The sequence below is a fragment of the Apium graveolens genome, chromosome 4 (genome assembly GCF_009905375.1).
Source record: "Apium graveolens cultivar Ventura chromosome 4, ASM990537v1, whole genome shotgun sequence".
Taxonomy (NCBI): domain Eukaryota; kingdom Viridiplantae; phylum Streptophyta; class Magnoliopsida; order Apiales; family Apiaceae; genus Apium; species Apium graveolens.
The window spans coordinates 4,861,290-4,881,791 of record NC_133650.1 but is presented as its reverse complement, the minus strand read 5'-3'; the positions used below and the strand labels follow the sequence as shown (position 1 = coordinate 4,881,791).

The following is a 20,502-nucleotide window of genomic DNA, read 5'->3' as shown; positions in this document are numbered from 1 at the left end:
AAAATTATATATATAATCAAATAAGTTTCCACAACCTCAGGAGAGATGGATCGACGATAGCTCATTCAGATAGCTATGTAGAGGTTTTAGAAACCAGTTTGTAAAGTCCAATAGTGCCTTAAATTGAAGTATTTTGATTAATTAGATACTTCAACAATGCCCTACACTAGGATATCCATCAAATGTCTCATTTTTAAGGCTCTACTAAAGATGCCATATATCAATTTTTTCAATAAAAAATTCGTTTCACTCTTTTTTACACATATCTTCTCTCTCATTTTTTTCATTCCCTCCAAATATAATTCAAATATAATATTATTTTAATGATAAGACACAACTATAAGGTATTGTTGTTGGAGTGCATACATGAGAATATTGTCCTAAATTACTAGGACATCATATTTTATAATATTTTTAAGGCATTTATTAGAACACTCTTGAACTTGCTCTAAGTGCAAGAGCTAATGAGGATTGCGTATAAAGTGAGGAAAAGAGTCTGCTAAATTTAGTGAACCATTTAGCTAACAAGGGATTGAACAGCCAGAACTTGATCAAAAGGTGGAAACAGTAGCCTTTCCTGGAATAGGTGGATTTCTAATCAGGGTCATTACAGATGTCTTTATTAAAACCTAGAATATGAAATATTAGAAAGAGTCTCTGAAATAAGCTCACTTCAGAAAATAGTTGAGAAGTTCCAGCAAAGTACATTAGCTTTTAACTTAAACCATCTTAAGATTAATACAATACAGCCAATAATCCGCCTGTCATTTGGTGGACTTGCAAAAACAAAACTAACAAACATAGTAAATCTAAAGAATTGCCACCATCGCACACCTGGGAATCCAAAGGAGTTCGATAAGATATGCGAATAAGAAGCAACACACTTCTGAGGATACAATATAAGACTAGAACAATAATTCTCTACCAAACCTCGGAATAAATATTTCTAGTACCAACTAAACCTATCTTTCAGTTCCCTCAAGACATCCTTTTCCAAACTACCAGCATAAAAGGGAAATTCCATATTACCCTTTTTGATCGAAGGATATACTGTTCTCCTCAAAAGCCTTCCATCACTATCGAAAACAAGAAGTCCAAAACCTTGTCTTAAAACACGAAATATCAGCTTGTATTCGTCTGATCCTGCACGAACAGGAAGTCTCAACCCTGACATTGGTGCGACGTTCTTGGAATACGAAGACATCTGTTCTTCACATATGTGCTGTTCTTCGCATATGTGGATCACCTCAAACTCATTTTTTGTGCCCTTCATTTGGAAATACCTTTTTTTTAGCATCCTCCAAAACTTGGCGGAATTTGGAATTGTCCAGCATTGCTCGACAATAAGCATGATTCTCTTCCCCGCAAGTTGCGACAACTCAACAGCATAAACCTGTAAAGTTAAACAGAAAATACATAAGCAAAGTGGCATAAGAACTTCCAAACACCGGACGAGATATGGCATGAATGATGGAACCAAGCACAAGACTGTGGAAAGAACTCACTGTGGACCCGTCAGTTTTAATGAAAGAAGTGTCAGGACTACAGAACATATCCAGCTTCAAATTCAGTTTTTGTATATCTTCAGCCTCTCTTTTAGCAACTGTCTTGCGGGTGAATGGGAATGCTGAAATACCATAGTTGTTGAAGATGTCAGCGCCATAACGGTCGGCAAATTCTCCATGCGGTCCAATGATCGCAAGCCTAGGATCCGGCCATGAACTATCTACACCCCCAGGATACTTAAAGACCCTCTGCAACTTCTTGCAGATTGGGTCTTTATACGGGAGTGCCAGCCAAGGCATCTCACCGAATCTTTGCCAGAATATTTCTTCGCTTGAACGTTCGTAGGCAAGAAATGTGTCATGAACGTAAACAAGCACGATTTCGAAGTTTTTCTCTTTAGCCAACAGTTCATAGGCCTTTTGAATCTCGATTCTAAAATCATCGTCCTGTTCCTCATCAAAAAAATACAAGGCTACGACCTTGCCTTCAAGGTTATCAAGAGGAACCTTCTGTTAAAGGGAGCAGGAGTAAAACAGACATATAGACAAAAATCAGAGTTCGCAAGAGCATGAAAAGATATAATTGAAACGGAACAAGATGATGAGTGTGCGACAATGTTATGATGATGATTACAATATGAATACCTGCTTATTTTTGTCCAAGACATAATTACGTTCAGGAGAGGCGAGGAGTTTAGAAACTGAGGGATGGTACAGGGCCTCTAGGTCTTGGTATAAAAGGCATTCTATCCTCTCCTTGCTGAAAGGGAAACCCCGTGCTCCGTACAAGCGAAAGATTTCTTTGGCATTATGTTGCAAAACCAAGCCTGTGGGATCAATGACAACTGAGATGGGTTCTGTTTTGATACGGTCAGATACAGGAAATCTCGTCTCCAAATATTTCCTGGATTTAATATCTGAGAACGGGATAGCCGTCCAAGGCATAAAAGCGAACTGATCTTCAAAATAATGCTCAAGACGAGAATCGTGTAATTTTAGGCCAACTTGATCAACTTCAACAGCAATGAAAACAACCTCCAAACAACCTTGAGGATGCAACGCATTATATATCTCCACCAAGTTTGTCATTGCATGCTTATGAGTACGATAATCGATGCTAGACCAAGGAAATAGTGGAAAGAAATGTAAAACAATAAATTTACCCTGGAGGTGCTTATCCTGGACCTAAACGGAAAAAAGGGGAGGTAACTTAGTGTACATAAATTTATAAATAATAATTAAGAAAAAACCACACACACACACAATCAAAAGAGTTGCATAAATTAAATTGCTACTTGCAGTGAAATTCCTTGTTAGATTGAAAGCATATAAACAGTTACTATCATCTTTATCATCAAAATACGAATAAATTAGTTACTATTATCAGTCAGAATACCATTAATATGCATAATCATCAGTCAAAATACGAATAATATCATGCCCAAACATTACAGTTACTATTATCAGACAGAATACGATTGATATGAACGATCATCAGTCAGAATACGAATAATAACACGAAAGCAGATATGTGTATATATACCGGACGAAGGCGGTCACTGTAAGTAATGAGATGGTCCCTATGTTTGTGTTTGGGGAAGAGAAGTTTAGATAAATTAACTCGATCTCCGACTTGTAATGTACTAGTCTGCTTGTTAATTACAGTTGAACACCTCCTCAAAAAACTCGTTACTACTTTCTCCTGTGATAAATTAGCTTCATCATTCTTCCTCTTCAATCTCTTCGTGATTTCAGGATCATCGTCATTCAACATCTTCAAGATCTTCCTGAATTCAGAACCATCATCATCGTAATTATCATGACTCTTCTTCCTTTTGCCGCTTAAACACATCTTCATCTGCATCGCCATTCAATTTGGTTATTAAGCTGCTGCAGATAGGTCCTGTCAATGGATCGGGTTTGGATCGGATTGGTCTAAATCCATATCCATATCTATTTATTTTTTCGGATTCGGATTCGGATGGCCGATCCATATCTGGATCCGTTCGGATCGCGGATTTCGGATCGGATATCCGCTCCATTTATATATATTTATTTTTTTAACTTAACTTATTACAAAATTTATTTATAATTTATAATTCCGAAAAATATTAAAATACAAGTAGAATACAACGAAATTCAAAGATAAATTACAAACTAAAATTCGCTTTTTGAAATAAACATACCGAGTTGTATTGTATTTTAGTTCTAACTATGAAAAAATTGATGTTGCGAAATGAAAGTGTATATGAATTGAGTTTGAGTTATGCGGTTCTAAAATATTAAAGAACTAGGGTTATAGAAACGAGGTTATAGAAATGGACTATACATTTGAGAACGAACCGAACGAAATATAGATAATGGAACTTGACTAGAGGATATTACGTTTAAAATTAGAATTATTGAAAAATATTTTTATTATATGTATATATAACCGGATCGGGTTATTAACGGATCGGATCGGCCTAAATCCATATCCGCTCCATTTATAATCGGATATTTCTTATCGGATCGGATTTTTAATAGATCGATCAATATCCGCTAAAATGATCTCGGATCGGATCGGGTCGGATCGGATTTTCGCTCCATTGACAGGCGTAGCTGCAGATCATCTTTTATCGATTAGGTTAGGCAAGCACAACAACCCGACCCAACTTGTTTTTTTTTTGCCCGGAGGCCAAAGTTTGTTCTTTTATTTATTATTCAAGTTTTAGCAAAAACTAATAAAAGTCAAAATAATATCCATATTTATATTCAAAGTATATAATTCTATCACAACACATTATTTTATTATATTTTTTGTGCCAACTTATTATTCTTAAATATTCATCTATTTTTTTATTAGGAATCTGAACCAAATATGAGGTATGGGGTTAGAATGAACGAAACTCATATCTGATACCCGGATGTCTCCAACCAAACGACTCCTTAACAGTATAGTCCACAACTCCACAATTGATTTCCTTATACCTTGCCAGTCTTGTTATTGAACACTTCAAGGAGCCCAAGTTTCGCTTTGGCTTGGGATAATTCAACCTGCAAAAGGAAGCATATGTTATAAACCTTGACTGAAAATATTAGTTATGTTATAAACCTTGACTGAAAATATTAGTTATGTTTAATGTAGAGGAAGTATAGGAGAATAGAAGATGGAGAGAAAGTTTTGTTGTATTTCATTAGCTAAATGAGCTATTTATAGTAGTTGGTTTACAAGGCTTACTAAGTAAGCTATTCAAATCTTCTTCATTAAGTATTACAAAACTTCCTCGATAAGTTTTACAAGTCTTCCTCGATAAGCTTTACAAGTCTTCCTTGGTAAGATTTGAGAGACTTCCTCAATACGCTTTGACAATCACTTTATTTTTTATTCAAATATTTTAACACTCCCCCTTGATTGTCAAATGCGAGTTATTGCAAAGATTGACTGCCTCGTTAAAACCTTGCAAGGAAAAACCCAGTGGGATAAAAACCTTGACGAAGGAAAAAAAGTACAGCCTCCCCCTGAATAAAATATCTCACATTTTGACATTTTGATGTAGCAAACTTTTTAACCTCCGCATACCCATATTATTTCTTAGCTTCTCAAATGTTGATGTAAGTAGTGACTTTGTAAGTATATCCGCCAGATTATCGCATGAGCGAACTTTTTGAATATCAATATCACCATTTTCTTAAAGTTCATGAGTGTAGAAGAATTATGGCAATATGTGTTTTGTTCGATCCCCTTTAATATATCCTTCCTTAAGTTGTTTGATGCAGGCCGAGTTATCCTCGAATAAAACTGTAGGACTGTCTGAAATACTTGATAATCCACATGATTCTCGAATATGTTGAATGACCGACCTTAGCCAAATACATTCACTGCTTGCTTCATGAATTGCTAGTAACTCTGTGTGGTTTGATGAAGTTGCGGCCATAGTCTGTTTTGTAGACTTCCAAGAGATAGCAGTATCACAATATGTAAATAGGTAACCTGTTTGTGATCGCCCAAAATGAGGATCTGACATGTATCTGGCATCTGCATATCCAACTAGTCGTGATCTTGAATTGTTTTGGAAGAATAGTCCAAGATCGATTGTCCCTCGAAGATATCTGAATATATGTTTTATTCCATCCCAATGCCTTTTAGTAGGGTCAGAACTAAATCTTGCCAACAAGTTCACTGCAAATGCAATATCAGGCCGTGTGTTGTTTGCAAGATACATGAGAGCACCAATTGCACTGAGATATTGAATTTCAGGTCCAAGAGTCTCTTCATCTTGTTTTCTAGGACGGAAAGGATCTTTTTCAACCTCGAGTGATCGAACAACCATTGGTGTGGTTAGTGGATGAGCTTTGTCCATGTAGAACCGATCAAGAATCTTTTCAGTGTAGTTTGATTGATGAACAAATATTCCTGAAGATAAGTGCTCCACCTGTATACCTAAACAAAATCTTGTCCTTCCAAGATCTTTCATTTCAAACTCATTTTTCAAATAGTTAGCAACATTAGTAATATCTTCAGTAGTACCGATAATATTCAAATCATCCACATATACAACAATAATAACAAAACCAGTTGATGATTGTTTAATAAAAATGCAAGGACACACTTGATTATTAACATATCCATCATTCAATAAGTACTCACTAAGCCTGTTGTACCACATACGACCAGATTGTTTCAAACCATATAATGATCGTTGTAATTTAACTAGAATATAAATGTCGAGGCTTAGTGTCCTCAATATTTAACCCTTCGGGAATTTTCATATAAATATCACTATCAAGTGATCCATATAGGTATGCTGTCACAACGTCCATTAAACGTGTTTCCAGTTTTTCCATACAAGCCATACCCATTAAAAAATAAAAAGTAACTTCATCCATCACAGGAGAGTATGTTTCCTAGTAATCAAAACCAGGTCTTTGAGAGAATCTTTGGGCTACTATCCGGGCCTTATATCTCACAATTGCATTCCTTTCATTTCGTTTTCGTATAAACACCCATCTATTCCCGACAGGGACTACACCAGCTGGTGTTTGGACTGCAGGTCTAAATACATTTCTCTTGCGTAATGATTGCAATTCTTCTTGAATCGAAATTTTCCATTTTCGCCAATCATCTCGGTGTCGACACTCTTCCACACTTTGTGGTTCAGGATCGGAGTTCATAATAATATCAGATGCCACGAAAAAAGCATATACATCATCAACCTCAATACTCCCACGATCCAGTAATTTCGCGTTATGGACATAATTCATTGAGATCTCATAATTTTCAGGTACCTTTACTTTCGTGGAAGTATTTGCCACTTCTGGGGCGTGTGCCACTTCTGGGGCAACATTCTCTTCTGGAGGCAATCCCACGTCTGGGAGTTTTGTTACAGCCACTTCAGGGGCTTGAACCTCTTCAGGAGGAAATACCACTTCTGGGGTATTTTCTGAAACTTTTGCCACTTCTGGGGCAATTCCAATCAATTTCTGTTTTCGTGGTACAATATCTTTTGCACCAATAGGTCTACCACGCTTCTGGCGTGGCTTTGAATCACTAATCAATTCTCCAGGAATTGATTTCTTAGTAGGGATTTCAACTCGTGCCGGAGCATTAACAGCAGGTATATGTGACCTTATAATATGTCTAGAGTCACTAAAGGCATCCGACATTTGAATAGCAATATTTTGCATATGAATAATTCTTTGAACTTCAGATTCACATTGATTAGTACGTGAATCAATAGAATTTAATCCTGATGCATTCCATGATATTTCGGAATTTAATTTATGCAAATCATTATCTCCCCCTAATTTAGGGAACATGGTTTCATCAAAATGACATTCAGCATAGCGAGCAGTAGAAACATCACCAGTTAATGGTTCCAGATATCTTATAATAGATGGAAAATCAAAACCAACATATATACCAATTCTTATTTGTTGTCCCATTTTATTTCTTTGTGGTGGTGATATATGAACATACACAGCACAACCAAATACTTTTAAATGAGATATATTAGGTACTTGACCAAGAACTAATTCTTGAGGGGATTGTTTGTGGTAAGCAGAAGGTCTTATTCTAATTATATTTACAGCATGAAATATTGCATGACCCCAAACAAATATAGGTAACTTTGCCCTTAGGAGTAAGGGACGGGCAATAAGTTGAAGTCTTTTAATTAAGGATTCTGCTAAACCATTTTGTGTATGTACGTGAGCCACCGGATGTTCGAATGAGATTCCTACTGACATACAATATTCATTAAAAGTTGCAGATGTAAATTCAGCAGCATTATCTAGTCGGATTGATTTAATGGGATGGTCAGGAAATTGAGCTCGGAGTTTAATTATTTGGGCAAGTAATTTGGCAAAGGCTGTATTTCGGGTTGTAAGTAGACATACATGAGACCATCGAGTTGACGCATCAATTAAAACCATAAAATACCTAAATGGGCCAGAAGATGGATGTATAGGACCACAAATATCACCTTGAATTCTTTCTAAGAATTTCGGGGACTCGGTTTAAAGCTTAACTGGGGATGGTCGGACAATAAGTTTTCCTAAGGAACATGCTGAACATTGAAGTTCATCTTGGGATATTATCTTTTGAGTTTTAAGAGGATGTCCCATAGAATTTTCAATGATACGACGCATCATAGATACTCCTGGATGACCGAGTCTTTCGTTCCAAAGGGAAAATAGTTTTGGGTCTATGACTTTGGGGATGTTGACACTATGAGATTCAAGAACTCGTATACTTGTAACATATAATCCTGAAGAAATCGAGTGGAATTTTTCTAGGACCCTTTTATTGTCAACGGTGTTTCAGGTGATGAGAAGGTATTCTTTTTCATTCTCATTAATAGTTTCAACGTGAAACCCGTTAAGACGGATATCTTTAAAACTCAGTAGGTTTTAGTTGACTTGCCAGAGTATAGAGCCTCTTGTATGTGTATGTGTGTCTTATTTAGTAGAAGAAAACTAGCTTTCCCAAAACCTTCTATTATATTTGATGTACCCGATACCGTCCAGACATGTGAGTTGGTTTTAGTCAACTGTGAGAAGTATTTCTGACTCTGTAAAATAGTGTGTGTGGTTGCGCAGTCAACAATGCATATATCTTCCATCTCTATACATATATAAATGAAAAACATCTTTATTAAAAACAAACCGAGTACATAGAACAACAACATAAAATGAGTTCATAAGTAAAACAAAAAAAAATAAGTAAAGCATGACAATACATATGAAGTCTAGTCGTCTAAACCATAATAAAGATTAGCACCAGTGTCTATTTCATTTGAGGCCTTATTGACTGGTTCATTAACTAGATTATAATTAGTGAAGTTGGTTTCTACTCTCTTTCCATTATTCCTTTTGGATGACTCATAAATATCAACAAGATGTTTGGGTGTGCGACAAGTACGTTGCCAGTGCCCCTCAGATCCGCACCTATGACAGATGCCTCGGTTCTCTCCTTCTTGGGGCGCCTTTCTTTTATTTGGCACTTCACATTGTCATTTCTGGTGGCCAGAGTTGTAACCATCACGTTGCCACTTCAGGTGGCCAGAATGATATTGATTGTGAAACCGACCACGAAAATTTCCACGTCCAGGGTTTCGTCCATAACCCCGTCCTCCTCTATGCCCTTTCCCACGTTCATTCTTCAGGAATGACGTGTTATGTACTTCAGGTAACTGGGCAGGGCATGTGGGACGTATATGATGATTTTTCAGTAGCAACTCATTATTCTTTTCAGCCACAAGAAAGAGAGATATCAGCTCGCCATATTTCTGAAAATTACGCTCCCTATATTGTTGAGCCAGGATCATAGTGTTGGGGTGAAAGGTTGATAAGCTTTAGAAGTCTTCATTGGTAAGATTTGAGAGACTTCCTCAATATGCTTTGACAATCACTTTATTTTTTATTCAAATATTTTAATAGCATAATTATAATTGGAGAAATAATTAGCTAATGTAACAAAACAAAATTACAATATAGCAATGGTATGTGTCTGTGTCTGAAAAATTAGCAAGAATTGATTCCCTTTAAATATATAGATTAATGTGGCTGCAATGTTTATAAGAACGGGTCTAAAACTAAGTCCAACAGCTCCCTTATATAAGTTTTTAAGTTCAATTATAACGATTTTGACAAAAAATGGCACTCCAGTAGTGTCTTAATATTTCCTTATATCACTAAGACATGAGCTTTATTCTTTATCTTTAAATAACTTCTAGTACTCCCTTATAACATTTTTTACAATAAAAAATTTATTTCTCTCTCATCTTTTTACATTTCTCTCTCTTTGTTATGTTTTTTGTCCATATCTTTTCAAATTTATTAATATAATAATAATAAGGAAGGAAGATAAGAATCATTGTTGGGGTTGAAATTCAAAATCTATACTGTGGGACTTGCTCTAAGCAACATAAAATATTTAAATTCAACTACTCGACACGCATTTTAAGGTTTCTATATAGTATAGTTTCATAACTTATTTTCAAAATTTTCTTTTTCTGAATTAAACTTTAAATATTTAATTTTTATTCAGAAAAATAAAATCATAAAAATAAGTTACAGAACTATAATATATAGAAGTCTTAAAATACGTGCCGAGTACTGAAAAAAATATAAAGAACTAAGGGGGACGGAGGGAGTATTTTTAGACCTCTCTAGAGCTATTACTTAATTAAATATGAAACCAACACCCACAAAAGGACCAAACTTATCGTTGATCATATTCTTGCTTTTGCAAGCCCCTATAATATATTCTAACCCCTAACAATTTAAACTGAAACAATTTCGAACTCGCAACCTGGAAATCATAGCGTGACTTTATGCTTGAGCCGACCATTTGATTGCTCAGATAAATATATCGGATATAATTTAAAAAATGTGGTGCTAAATTCAATATAATTTTACTCCATGGAGTAATGACAAATTACGTTTAAAACCCTACAAACATTAATTAAATGATCAAAAACCAATACATGGGTTTTAGTGTCTTGAAACTCTGGCCTACTTAAAATTAAAATTAACGAAAATTTGATCAAACAAAAAACTATCGAAATTTATAATTTTAAATTTTAATGACTTGAAAAATATAAAAAATAAATATCGGGTAAATATCTCATGCAAAAAAATAAATTTGAAAAATTGATTTTTATAATTAGTCAATAAATAATTTTAATTATAAAATTTGACTAATTTTTAATCCATTTTAGTTATTTGCTCTTTTTATTTCCAAAATCTATATAAAATACTAAAAAACTCGAAAATTCTATAAAGATCCCGATCACCTTGAAAACTTAATTAGATCTTGAAAATTCAAAAAATCATTATAAAACTCTTCAATCTCGAAAACTCTTCTAAAAACTCGAAATCGTCTCGAATGGTAAATGAGTTAAGTTTGTACACAAATTTTGGTATTTAGCAATCATGTTAAAAAATAGTAATTTTGCAATTTCACGTTAAATAAGGGTAACAATGTATTTTTCCAATTATTTTTTGGGCTCATTTTACCCTGGTTCTCCTTTAATATAAAAAGAAAGAGATGCATTTGAATCTTTATAATCTTTTGCTAATTTTAATCTTTTACCAGGAGCATTGCTTATTTATTGTGTGGGTAATTCCTTCTAATATTTGCTTTATTTTAGTCGTATTTTTCAATACAGGGAAACTAAAACTAAATATACTTTACTAGCTTATTTCCGGAAAATCCATCGAAAAAAGAATCACAGTAGCAATTAATATAATATAAGCTATCTTACATGTTATCTTAATTAGTTCCGGTAGATATGTTGTAAATCTATCAACAATGACAAGAACTTTGGCACAATATGAGTGAACTTAAAATCAAATTTTACGTTTTTTCATCATTAATTTTTTGAAAAATATATGAAACTGCATCTCAAAATTTAAAAATATAAAAACGCTTTCTCGAAATTTGTCAGGTATCTTCTTAAACAAAAATTCATGAATCCGCCTCTTAAAACCCAGTCACTTGTCAAAATTTTAGAAACTTGTCAAAATATTGTGTTGACAGTTGACATTTTCCTATACTTTGGTATTCCCTATCAAACATAGTATGGTACTAACATACTACTTACATTCAATATAAATATGATTTAACTACTAAATATTAGTACGTTTTTCTGCTATGTGCCCATGGGCACACACTAAGCACAAACTTCTATAAATTTGACTTGTTTTGATTGGTTAATACTTTTTAATGATAATGGACCCCTGCATTTACAACAACTCCACCTATCAAAACTCTCCAAATCTATAAATTTTAGTGCTTAGCATGTGAACATGGGCACACAAGACAAACTCATATTAGTAAATGATAATGACAAATGTTATATCCAAAATTTGGCATTGGGTTGACTCGGGTCAAACGCGGGCTAGTTGCAGTCAAACTTAGTGTTGCGTTGTGGAAGTAAGGACGCGTCCAAGCCTACAGGACGCGCCTACTAGGAAAGGGATATGTTACGAGGCAAGAAGAGTGCCTGGTCAAGGAAGGCCGCGCCCCAGACTCTATGGACGCGTCAATGTTTATGAAAGTGCTCGGCAGACGAGAGCTTATGGTGATGGACGCAGTAAGACGCGCCTACTTTATCAATGACGCGTCATAGGAGGTGAAATGCTGTGCGTGATGGTTTAGAAGAGACGGTGCAAGTCTAATAAGGGTGAGGACGCGCCCTAATTTCTAGGACGCGTCCTATGTTTGTTTTATGTGATCTTAATGGTGAATTCAGGACAAAGCTTGCATGGAAAGGAGCGATGGAGGTTATTTTTACTAATGTATTTGTTGCAGGTACTCTTGGAAGAATTCCCTCCTTGAGACGGTCAAGGAGGGGGATGTCCGTGAAAAGCTTGAAGGCCTCCAGGGGTATGCCTGATGATTGAAGGCCTCCTCCTGTATTCAACGGGTGTCCTCGTTGGGGATGCGGGGTTTAACCTTGGTGTGTGCTTTGGGAGCTCTGTTCTTGTATTCAACGGGTGTCCTCGTTGGAGAACTTTGGAGTCATCCTGCACTTTGCACCCGAGAGCTTGGGATCACCTGTCCTGCTATCTGGTGGGTTATCCTCATTCGGGGGACAGGGACGCGTCTTGCATTTGGGGTGAACCGTGGCTATACCTGCGTTCGTAAATCAAGGGAGATAGCTGTAGCGGAGTGTTATCCTTGCGCAGGGAGATGCACTATCCGTGAAGTCCTACGATTACGGACGAGCCTTGGGCCTTTGCGGTTGGGCCTCATAGTTGGACATTCCTAAAGCTAGCAGAAGATGGATATCGGATGGGCTTCTATTGGGTTTAAGAGTAAGAAGTCTTAACGCGTTAGACTTCTTGTTTTACGAGAACTACGTCAGGCTTGATCCCTATATAAAGGGTACGTAGGCACATTGAGAGGGTAAGAAGTTAAGAGCTGATAAGAGAGCCGATAAGAGAGCCACCACTTACTCTGATCAATCTCAGCCTAAAACAACCACAATCAACCATACACCGCTTAAGTTTCCGGTAAAGAACCACCGTCACATATCTTAGTTTCGGCGAGAAACCTCAATCTTTGTTGTTACCAGATTCCTCCGTCAACAACAAACAAGAGGACTGTATAGTCACAGACTAATATGAATGAATATAGATATATAAGTGATATCATTCTCCACAGAATTAGTTAGTAGCATCATTAGTTATATCTTTCAGAAAGATAATTATACTAAAAGTGACAAGGTAGATCAAATCAATCCATTTACACGCGGAGTTCTGCTTATTTGGATCAGAGATAGAGGATCATGTTTGGAAGTCGATCTCTAAGAGTAGGGACCTTAAATTTACTACTCCCTCTGATGTTTGACTTTTGTGCACATACATCCAAGTATTTTGACTACGTAGTTAAAATAATAATTTTTAAAATATTTTTTTTGAATAAAAATATATAACTAAAATTTTAATTCAAAAAAGAAATTTTTAAAAATTATTATTTTAACTATCTGGTTAATAGACTTAGAAACGTGTGCACAAGTCAAACGACATATAAGTAAAAACTAAAAACAGAGGGAGTACAAATCTTTTTCTTTTCTGCAACTTGCCTCGGTTGCCTTGAGCAATGCATAATTTGCATATAGCCTGCAGCTCAAACTGGATCACTTTATCTTACTAATATGTCATTGCTTTATCATTGTTTCTTCTTGTTTAATTGGGACCACTTTGATCCACGAACATAACGAGTCCCACCATATAATTCTCCACCTCTAATCCTTGATTCTTGCCTCGACAATTCTTCACCTTTTGATTGTGGCTTTTTAGCTGTCATTATTTCTCTAAAATTTTAACTCAGTCTTGTTAATTATGCAGAGTACTAGTCAAGCTCTGGATGCTGCATATTGCTTCTCCGATGAATCTCTCTGCACTCATTTGTAATAAGTTCGGCGTTCGGCCTCTCATTTACTGCTCTTTCGAATTATGAGATTACAATCTCGTTCACGAGAATGAGCCACATTCTCATCCCCGTTAATCGGTTGAAATTTCATGATCCGAACGGCTATTCTTATATTAAAAATATATCCCTGGAACTTCTGATCCGGATTCAAACTATAATGTTTGCTCATAAGCTTCTCAATTGTCAATGTAGTATAGGTGCTTATAATGATTTTGTCACTGGTAAACTTCATTCTTTTATAGTGAATGATTAGTTCTCCCCTTTAAACAAATGTAAACTAGGCAACCAAGCCACACTGTGTCATTGGATATTTGGATTGCAGTTAAAGCAATATAACATGTTGCAATTGTTACAGTTCAAATAAAGCTTTTAGTGCCCGTTTGAGAAATCTTAAAATAAGTAACTTATGGCTTAAAATGAATAAGTGAGTAATAAGTGATAAGTTAATAAATACTTATAAGTTATATAAGTGTTTGGATAATTTAACTTATAAGTCAGAATTGTTTTTATTTAAATGAATTAAAATAAATAATTTGTATATATAATTATCTTAATTCTTATATTTTAAGATATATTAACATTTAAAAAAATATATTCTAAAATTAAAATTGATAAAAAATCAAAAATCAAAAATAAGTTGTGAAAAAATACGTCGTTACCAACATTCAACTTATCGGCTTATAAGTTGTAAATTCAACTTATAACCTGGGTCGACAAACACTCGTCAATAAGCTGTTACGGGCTTATAAGCCAATAAGCCCACTTAACGGAATTGTCAAACGGACCCTTAGTCTTTTACTAGCTGCCCTTCAAGCAGCACAAGATTTATAAACAAAATAAACGACAAATATTGAAATCAGACTTTGTCAAAAGATTCATCCAAGAAAAAAACTCATTCTCAAGGGGCAGCCAATTCGAGGCATCAACAAGTTTGAGAAGTCGATTCAACATTCTCCAGATGAGGTTTACGAATGTGTCAATCTTAGGCATAAATACTCCCTCGATTTAGTTGCATGTCGCTTCACTTTTGCACACATCTCAAGATACATTGACTGTATAATAAAGATTAATATTTTTAATTTTTTTTTATAAATAAAAAATTAAGTTATATATTTTTATTTTAGAAAAAAAATTAAAAAAATTAATCTTTATTATATGCAGTCAAACAGTTGAAAATAAGTACATAAAAATGAAATGACTAGTAAAAAAACAGATGGAGTATCCATCTATACTATATTATAAATGACAAAATATTAAAAGTTTGATAGTCGGTCGGTCGGTACTCGCTGAAATTACTTAATCATCCTTATTTAATTAATTTTTTAAAATTACTCAAATGCCCTTAAAATATAACTTACTTATAATATTACAATATATATTAATATTAAAATCTATTTCTAATTGATCTCTAATTCAAATTTAGAATCACAACCCCAATTCTCCGAGATAAACCCGACAAAATCGAACATCAACAATTCTTTTTCTGTACAACAATTGATGCGGCTATATATCTATATATTAAACTATCTATTACTATTATATAAAAAACGAAATATTAAAAGTTTTGCTAAATACCTGTTTTTTGATACGCTAAATTTACTGAATTACCTTTATTAGCTTTAGGATTCAAATTATAATAGAAAAAAAAAATAAAAAATCGTTTTCAACTATAACACATTACCTTTTTTATTTCTCTCAATTAAAACAATTTCTCTATGTATCACAGACACGTTTATTTAATAAAATAGATTAATAATATTATAACCACTAATAACTAATAAACAACAACCACTAATAACTAATAAATTATCCTTTTCAGGTACTTAATTATTTATTTTATTTAATTATTATTTTATTTAAAGACTTTGTTAAGCTACTCGATTATAACAATCCATAAATTATTAACTATTTTACAAGAACAACTTATCATCATCTTTATTACTCGACGACAACAACAATCTCATCTAATCGTTTAAAACAATGCAAAAATCATTTGTTCTTAAAACAATGTAAATGTCAAAATATAAAAAATGAAACATTGAAAATTTGGGTACGGTACCAGAAATGAATTCAAATTAAAGATAATTCTTATATTATTGATTAAAGTTAAAATAAAATTAAAGAGTCTAACTAATTTGATGGTAAATATAATATAGACTTAAAAGAGTAGGATAACTAGGATCCAACTTAGCCGAAATATTAAAATTTGATAGTTGATTTGTATGTACAATATTTGAGTTTATATAATTATGGGTCTTCTTTAATTTCTATAATATACATATTATTTTAATAAACGAAAATAAAGATGATTCCTTAGTTAGTATAATAGAGTCAGATTTTAATCAATATGTACTATTCAAATTATGTACTATTCAAATAAATAAATTTTTAAAAACTAAAATATCACTACCTTATACACCTATGTATGTATTTATAATTATTATCAAATTATATTATCGTAATTTCAAATAAATATTATTTATTATTTTTCTTCAAATTAAATTCAAAAACATATATAATGTTAAAAAAAACATGCATCGCACGAGTTTTAGGCTCTTACTATATTATAATAGACAAAACATTAAAAGTTTGGTTGTTGATCGGTCGGTACTCGCTGAAAATACCTAATCACCCTTAATTATTTATTATATATCTAATTGGTCAATTAGTCGGTCGGTAATTTTACAAATATTTTTAAAATAAAGTAATATTTTTATAACTAATTTTAAAAATAAAATCCCAAATAATTTTATAAAAAATTATATATTTGATAAGTTGCTCTTTTAGAATAACTAGCCAATAAGTCGTGCGATGCACGGTTGTTTTAATTAATTATTATTTTATTATTTTCATTTTAAATAGTATAGATATTGTATATAGAAGAACACTCGTGATTATAAAAACCTGTTACATTAATCAAATCCTAATAATTATATTTAGTTTATATTTAATTTTATATCAGTCCGGATTGTATATATTATTTTGTTTTAACCTAAATTGAGTTGTATACATTATTTTTTAGTGTTGTACGGAAGAGTAGTCCGGTTAAAAAAAGGTAACATAATTTATTTAAAAAAAATAATTAATTTATATATTAATTAAGTAAGAATAATTAAGTAGAATAATGAAATAATTAAATAAGAGTAATCAAGTAAATGAACAAATAACCGTATCAACCAAACTTTCAATATTTTATTTATTATCTGATAGTATGGATTATTTGATTTTAATCCAAAGCAGCAAATTGAGTTAATTATATTTAATTTATTTTTAATTTTTATCTATTTATTAATTTATTATACAATTATAATTATAATTTTAATAATTAATCTTATATTAGAATATCATTAAAAATTATATATAATATAAATAAAATTATATAAAAATATCAATTAGAGCCGTGCATCGCACCGGTTATAAGATAATATTTAATAAATTGTGTCTTGGTTAATGGTGGGTGAAAAGCCAAAATAACCAATATTTGGAGAGATTTGCCCAAAATATCTATTGGCGGGATATTCCGCCTTTCCCCCCGCTGAATATGCATGTGAGGATGTAGATTCAAATTTTAAAATTTCAACAAACAATACTCATGTTACGTATTTACTTTTTATTTTTTGTGAATACGCATGCTGAACATGCGTATTCTTTATAATCTCAAAAGTGAATATGTGTTCAATATCCGTATTCTTTGCTAAATTTTAAAAAGCTGAATACGCATCCCTGAAATACATATTTCGTGGATATTTTGGGCGGTTCGCGTGCTTCTGGACATTTTGGACAGTTGAAAATGAAAAATGTTGTATTTTGGGTATTTTTTCGAAGGCTTGCTCGTTGTTTGTTTATATTCATTTAAAGAGTAATGAATTTGTTTATATTCTCATCAACCTTTGTTAAACCAATAAAAACCTAAAAAAGAGTTTTGCTTTGTAGCATATCTTATTTAGTTGTCGTTTCTTGACTATATTGGTATATGTCTGTGCTCTTTCCACTTTATCAAATATAAAATTCCAACCACTTTCATTTTCTTAATTTCTTTTGCGAATTAACTCATTTATATATACATTTAAGTTAAGTTGAGATACACTTTACGAATTTAGATCTTGAAAGTTAATATCTTTTTTTAGGTCAAAAAAGTTCGGTACCAATAATCAATATAATCAAAATTTGATGAATACATATTTTTTTTATTAAAACTATCATTGTTGAGTATATAATTTAACGGATTAATTGATTTTCAAGTGAGAAGATGTTGAATATGCGAGATATGATACTTATAAACCCGCATCATAATATATTCAGATTTTAAGATAATTGGTCATTTAATATTTCATCTGTTCCAATTTACTGAACACTTTTGCACGTAATTTAAGTTGCATTGATCACATAATTTCGTTGATTATTTTTCAAAAAAAAAATCGTGAGTAAAAATTCAAATCTTAATTTTTTATTCACATAATTTTTTTTTTGAAAAATAATCAATAAAATTATGCGGTCAATGTACTTTAAATTACCCATAAAAATTAAACTGAGCAAATAAATTGGGACTGAAAAAGTGAGCGAGTAATATATTTCAATTAATAAAAAGTGAATAAACGTCGAAATTGTAATCAAAATAATTTTTATAAAAAGACTATCTTAATATATATAAAGGAAAACCTCCGGGAGCTCCAAAACCGTCTGAAAATTATTTATCTATTTTTCTAGAACTCCTCTATTTTATTTCAATAAAATTAAATTTTCTTATATACATTCGAATTAATAGGGAATGTAATAAATTTTTAGAAGTCAATCCTATATCTTAATAATAATAATATATATAAAGGAAAACCCCCGGGAGCTCCAAAACCGTCTGAAAATTATTTATCTATTTTTCTAGAGCTCCTCTATTTTATATCAATAAAATTAAATTTCCTTATATACATTCGAATTAATAGGGAATGTAATAAATTTTTAGAAGTCAATCCTATATAGAATTTGTTTATTCGAAATAATAAGGAAGATTATAAATATTTACAAAGTCAATCCTATTTAGCATTTGTTTGTTCGAATTATCTTAATATATATAAAGAAAAATCCCGGGAGCTCCAAAATTGTCTGAAAATTATTTATCTATTTTTCTAGAGCTCCTCTATTTTATTTCAATAAAATTAAATTTTCTTATATACATTCGAATTAATAGGGAATGTAATAAATTTTTATAAGTCAATCCTATATTGAATTTGTTTATTTGAAATAATAGGGAAGATTATAAATATTTACAAAGTCAATCCTATTTAGCATTTATTTATTCGAATTACTAGGGAAAATAATAAACATTTAGAAGTTATTTATATATTTTTCTAGAATTTCTCTATTTTAATTCAATAAAATTAAATTTTCTTACATACTTTCGAATTAATAAGGAACGTAATAAATATTTAAAAGTCGATCCTATTTATGATTTGTTAATTCGAATTAATAGGGAAGATAATAAATATTTAGAAGTCAATCATATTTAGAATTTGTTTATACAGATTAATAGGGAAAATAATAAATATTTTGCAGTCAATCCTATTTAGAATTTGTTAATTTGAATTAATAGGAAGATAATAAATATTTAGAATTCAATCATATTTAGAATTTATTTATTCGAATTAGTAGGGTAGATAATAAATATTTAGAAGTCAATTTTATTTAAAATTTTATGTAGAATTAAAAATATTTAGATTCTTGACTGTAGGGCGGCTCAAACTAAATTTTACCTAAATCATAATAAATTTTTTATATTATTGTGTTTGACGAGAGAGCGGCTCAAACTAATTTTTATTTAAATTATAATATTACTTTATATTATAATTTATCTAACTAATTTTTTTTATTACAACAGGTGAACAAAACATCATAATTACTACGATTATTATCGACTTATGAAGTCGTGATATAACTGGTATCACGAAGAAAAATGTACGTCATTTTGTTATATTATGTATATTATAACATGTGTCGTCCTAACAAAGCGTGACAAAAAATGAGCACTAATTATGAGTAATTATTTTTTTTTATTATAGTTCATATTTTCTTAAATAATTTTCCTATTAATTTTTTTAAGAATTTTTTTTAGGACCGCTGCGCGGCGCGGCTTTGTCGAATAGTAGTTTTATAAAACGGAGGGATAATCCAAAAACAAACTTGGACGATTGTGTGATTAGCATGAATTCGAGAAGCTAGACGTGTGGAAAATGTAAGCATTGTGACAATGAGTTGTTCAAATTCCAAAGTCGTACGCATGAATAAATCACACACGGAGAATGGAAGAACAAACATGCACCATTAGGTGAGAATGTGAGTATAATATTGGACTATTGGTATTTGGTCAGACCATATTTGTTTTCAACAAGTGTAAATATCTAATTATTCATTTATTTATTTTATATACAACAGTCAACAAAAATGTTGGTGAAGCAATAAATCAATCAAAGTTCCGGTTCAGCTTATAATCATGTTTAAAGCAATTGGTCGTTTTTTAATGACAAGTAACTCGAGCTGTTATCATTCATGTTGTACGGGGCAAAATTCATAGGCTCAGGCAAT

The 20,502-nt window shown here is 32.1% G+C and overlaps 3 protein-coding genes across 3 annotated transcripts; all 3 read right to left on the bottom strand.

Annotated features, from left to right (window-relative positions):
* Positions 1 to 692: 692 nt before the first annotated feature.
* LOC141717557 (putative nucleoredoxin 1-1) lies at positions 693 to 3,457 on the bottom strand. The gene is made up of 4 exons (XM_074519683.1): positions 3,049 to 3,457; positions 2,151 to 2,690; positions 1,506 to 2,015; positions 693 to 1,393 (listed from the first exon to the last, which is right to left on the bottom strand). Exons 1-4 carry the CDS (start codon positions 3,373 to 3,375, stop codon positions 947 to 949), a joined length of 1,824 nt encoding a protein of 607 aa, XP_074375784.1. The 5' UTR covers positions 3,376 to 3,457; the 3' UTR covers positions 693 to 946.
* A 551-nt stretch (positions 3,458 to 4,008) lies between these two features.
* Positions 4,009 to 5,848, bottom strand: LOC141718217 (secreted RxLR effector protein 161-like). Its single transcript, XM_074520598.1, has 2 exons — positions 5,362 to 5,848; positions 4,009 to 4,106 (listed from the first exon to the last, which is right to left on the bottom strand). The coding sequence occupies exons 1-2, from the start codon at positions 5,846 to 5,848 to the stop codon at positions 4,009 to 4,011; spliced, it is 585 nt and encodes a 194-aa protein (XP_074376699.1).
* Positions 5,849 to 6,392: 544 nt separating this feature from the next.
* Positions 6,393 to 7,919, bottom strand: LOC141718216 (uncharacterized). The gene has a single exon (XM_074520597.1). It carries the CDS (start codon positions 7,917 to 7,919, stop codon positions 6,393 to 6,395), a length of 1,527 nt encoding a protein of 508 aa, XP_074376698.1.
* Between the last annotated feature and the right edge of the window lie 12,583 nt (positions 7,920 to 20,502).